Genomic DNA, 3,277 nt, shown 5'->3' with positions numbered 1-3,277 from the left:
GGGGGGGGGGTGAGGTTGGGCTGTTTTTGCAAATCCTGGAAGCGGGGTGACTCTCCTGGTTAGCAGGATGAGCAGGGGCAGCTCCTGGAGATGCCGGGTCAGGTTAGGTCTTAACTGACTTTCCATCACACAGAATACAAGAGCACCTGGGAAACCTGCAGGATTCTCTCTCATCTGTCAGAGCAAGGGTGCTCCTCTCCAGCTATATGCTTTCTAACTGGTAGGACACGGGCATAACAGTGAAAGTTAGAGAGGCTTACTGAATAGAAGCGCTGTTTTCTTAATCAATCAATATTTTTACCCCTCGAGCAAAATATCTGCACAGGAAGTTTTGGGTTTTATGGTTCTCTTGATGAGTGGTTTGCGGAGTGTAAATTACTGTGCAATAACAACATTTGTCAGCTGCAGTTTCTTTCCCAGGAAATACTGACTTCAGGAGCCACCACTAATTCTGCTCACAGACAAACACAACTCTTGCCGACTCCAAGGGGAGCCGACAGAGCCTGTGTGAGAGGCAGGACCTGGCTTTCTTTCACGGGAGAAGGAAGCACAACATCAAGCCAACGGAGGATTTTAAATCAGAATACAACCTTTTCCCAGAGTACACGTACAGCCTTCCAAGTCTCCTAATGACATATCATAAAGTTGCACAGCAACTACCAAGTATAATGCCCCACCCAGAGCCTTCAGTACAAAGAGTTTTTGTGTAATGTACTTGGGAAATCTTGTGACAGAGAGGAAGCAAACCAAAAAGTTAAATCATCCCGTGGGTAATTCCTTCCATTCTGTTTTGGGAAGACAGGATCGGTTCCAGATAAAAGAACCACCAAACTTTAATCAAAGCTGCAATGCGAACTGAAAGCTCTGGGGGCTTTGCAAAAGTCGGCATTCGACTCCATTCTTCTCTATCGTCTGTGTCCTTTGCAAGCGAGGAAATACTAAAACCCTCGAAGAACAGTTCTTCTTTTGCTTTGCTGTGCTCCATTTCAAATCTTGCAAAATAGCCTGCACGTATGAACTCCCCGGGCTCTGCAGCTTGTCTGCAGGACCTGCTTTCGCTGGGAGCCTGCACTACAGACGGAGGTATGCTTATGCCTTTCTACGACTTAGAAATGCAAATGCAGCCTGTACTTATCACAAGATTTCACAACAGCAGCATAACTTGCTCCATCCACCATCTAAAGTCAATAGTAATCCTGGGTGCCTGGAAACCATCTGTAAACTTCCTGTTTCCAAACCTCAAAATAAAACATACCCGATATGGAATTTTGTGTTATCACTGCCTCCTTGCACAGCACGGCACCAGGCTAACAGTCCCCATTCATGCCCACGTACCGCGGGGTTTACTCAGCTGATGTGGCATGAGAGAAGGAAAGCCTTCCTCCAAGCCCAAGACACAGCCCTGTCTGCTCTTACTGCTACCGCCGTCCCAGCTGAAGGCTTCCTTGGGAGATTTAGTGTTTAATTCAGTAGAGAACTTCAGTGCTCAGCAGAGCACAGCACCTTAGAAAAACCTTTTCCACCTGATAACAAATAAAAAGCAATTCAAGAGGCAGCTGCAGGGACCAGAGCCTCTCCTGAACAGTTTGCGTCAGCAGCTCAAGAGGTTCAAGAGCAACAAATGCCTGGGACACCTTCTCTGGAGTCCCACCAAAACCGGGATGGGTAACACTAAGCCTGGGCAGCCCTACTGCAGACCTCAGTGCAAAGGAAAGGCAGTGCTGCTGGTGGGGAGAGCCCTGGGGAAGCTGTGGTTGGGTTTCGGATGCAGCGAGCATGCTTCCTGGAACCGCTGCACATGCGCACCGTGGCACCGAGATCTGACTTACTGCTCTGGGCAACTGCAGCCCCATCACATTCTCCCGGCCCAAAGGATCCCCCAGCAACTTCGCTCCCTGGCTGATGCACCAAGGTGTCCCTGCAACCCAAGCCTTCCGCAGGCGTGCAGTCACCAGGAGGAAAAGCAGCTATTTATCACCCCAGAAACAACCCGAGGAATTGGAAATGCTGCGATGAGAAGTGAGTGTACAGCACAGGGAAAGCCGCTGTCAAAATCTCTCAAAGCAGAAGATTGGAGACAGCAAGCTGAGGACTAATGCTATATCTGGAGAGGGCAAGTTGTATCCTCCCCTGGCAGAAGGCAGGAGAGCCTTACCTTTTAACCGACCAGCTGCACTTTTTAGTGAAACAGGCCCATCTCGGATGAGCTTCCGATGCCTCAGGTCCTCTCTTGCAAACATCTGGCCACTCTTCATCCTCATGATGGACTTGCTATCTGTCCGGCTGTAAATCTCACCAAGACGCATTTTCTTTTCATAATTGCTGACTTTGCTATTGACTGCAGCAATCACATCTTTAACGAGGTTCAATGACTGAGTCAAGTCTTCATGTTCCGCTTCATTTTCTTTGAACGGGAAGACAAACACTTTGATTTCACTTCATCCTTGTGGATTCTAACTTCCTGATTTTACTTCCTTCCTTCCTCTTCTCCCTCCCAAATTCCCACATTATAACTTTTTAATACTTTGATGAGACGGGTTACATTTTTCCCCCCTTAGGAGAGTTTCACAAAACCTTTCACATATATGGTTGAGGTTGGGGACTATTCCAATATACTTCGTATATGAGACAGCATAGAAGAAATGCACAAATTAACCACATATTTTAGCCATTACTGAAAAAAAAAGCATGCTGGGAGACTTTGGAGTCTTAGCATGTTGCTCCATAATTAGCTACAGGCAGACTTCTAATAACTACGTCAAGGCACCTGAATAACTAATCCTAAATGGAGATATGAAACTGACTTATCTCGTTACAGTGGTGTGAGACAATAATGACTGGATTAGTCAGCCTATTCTAAGAAAATCTGTTTCAGCTGAAAAGGATCCAAGAAATTTACACTGGAGGAACAAATACATGCTTAGAATAGAGGAACTGGTCCCTACCTTTGGTGTACTGCAGTATCCTTTGTAAAAGGACTGGGTACTTTGTGATTCTCTGTGTTACCAACAAGATACATTCCGAAATCCCAAGACGCCTCACCAGGGAGCTGCTCATTTTTTTCTAGGAACAAAGACGAGAATTTTAGTTCTGTAGCAAAACGCTCACCGGAGTGCAGAAAGGACATGTTTTTTCCATCGACTACGTCTGTCCACGCAGGCCTTACCTTGACGAATGCCTGAAACCGCTTGTCCTTTGAGTACAGATCTTTGAAGTTATTTACTGCCTCATTGTGATGCCCACAGAATTTCCCATATGTTTTCTTCATTCGCTCGGC

The 3,277-nt window shown here is 46.5% G+C and overlaps 1 protein-coding gene across 1 annotated transcript in view; it reads right to left on the bottom strand.

Annotated features, from left to right (window-relative positions):
* The window catches only part of AKAP13 (A kinase (PRKA) anchor protein 13), a 73,435-nt gene that overhangs the window by 11,762 nt on the left and 58,396 nt on the right, over nt 1–3,277 (bottom strand). The window contains exons 17-19 of the mRNA XM_009887179.1: nt 3,167–3,277; nt 2,946–3,063; nt 2,156–2,404 (exon numbers count right to left, since the gene is read on the bottom strand). Coding sequence (XP_009885481.1) covers nt 2,156–2,404; nt 2,946–3,063; nt 3,167–3,277 — 478 coding nt within the window. The remainder of the gene's footprint in view (nt 1–2,155; nt 2,405–2,945; nt 3,064–3,166) is intronic.

This window comes from Charadrius vociferus, unplaced genomic scaffold (genome assembly GCF_000708025.1).
Source record: "Charadrius vociferus isolate BGI_N301 unplaced genomic scaffold, ASM70802v2 scaffold190, whole genome shotgun sequence".
Taxonomy (NCBI): Eukaryota; Metazoa; Chordata; class Aves; order Charadriiformes; family Charadriidae; genus Charadrius; species Charadrius vociferus.
This window is presented reverse-complemented; position numbering and strand designations above follow the sequence as displayed.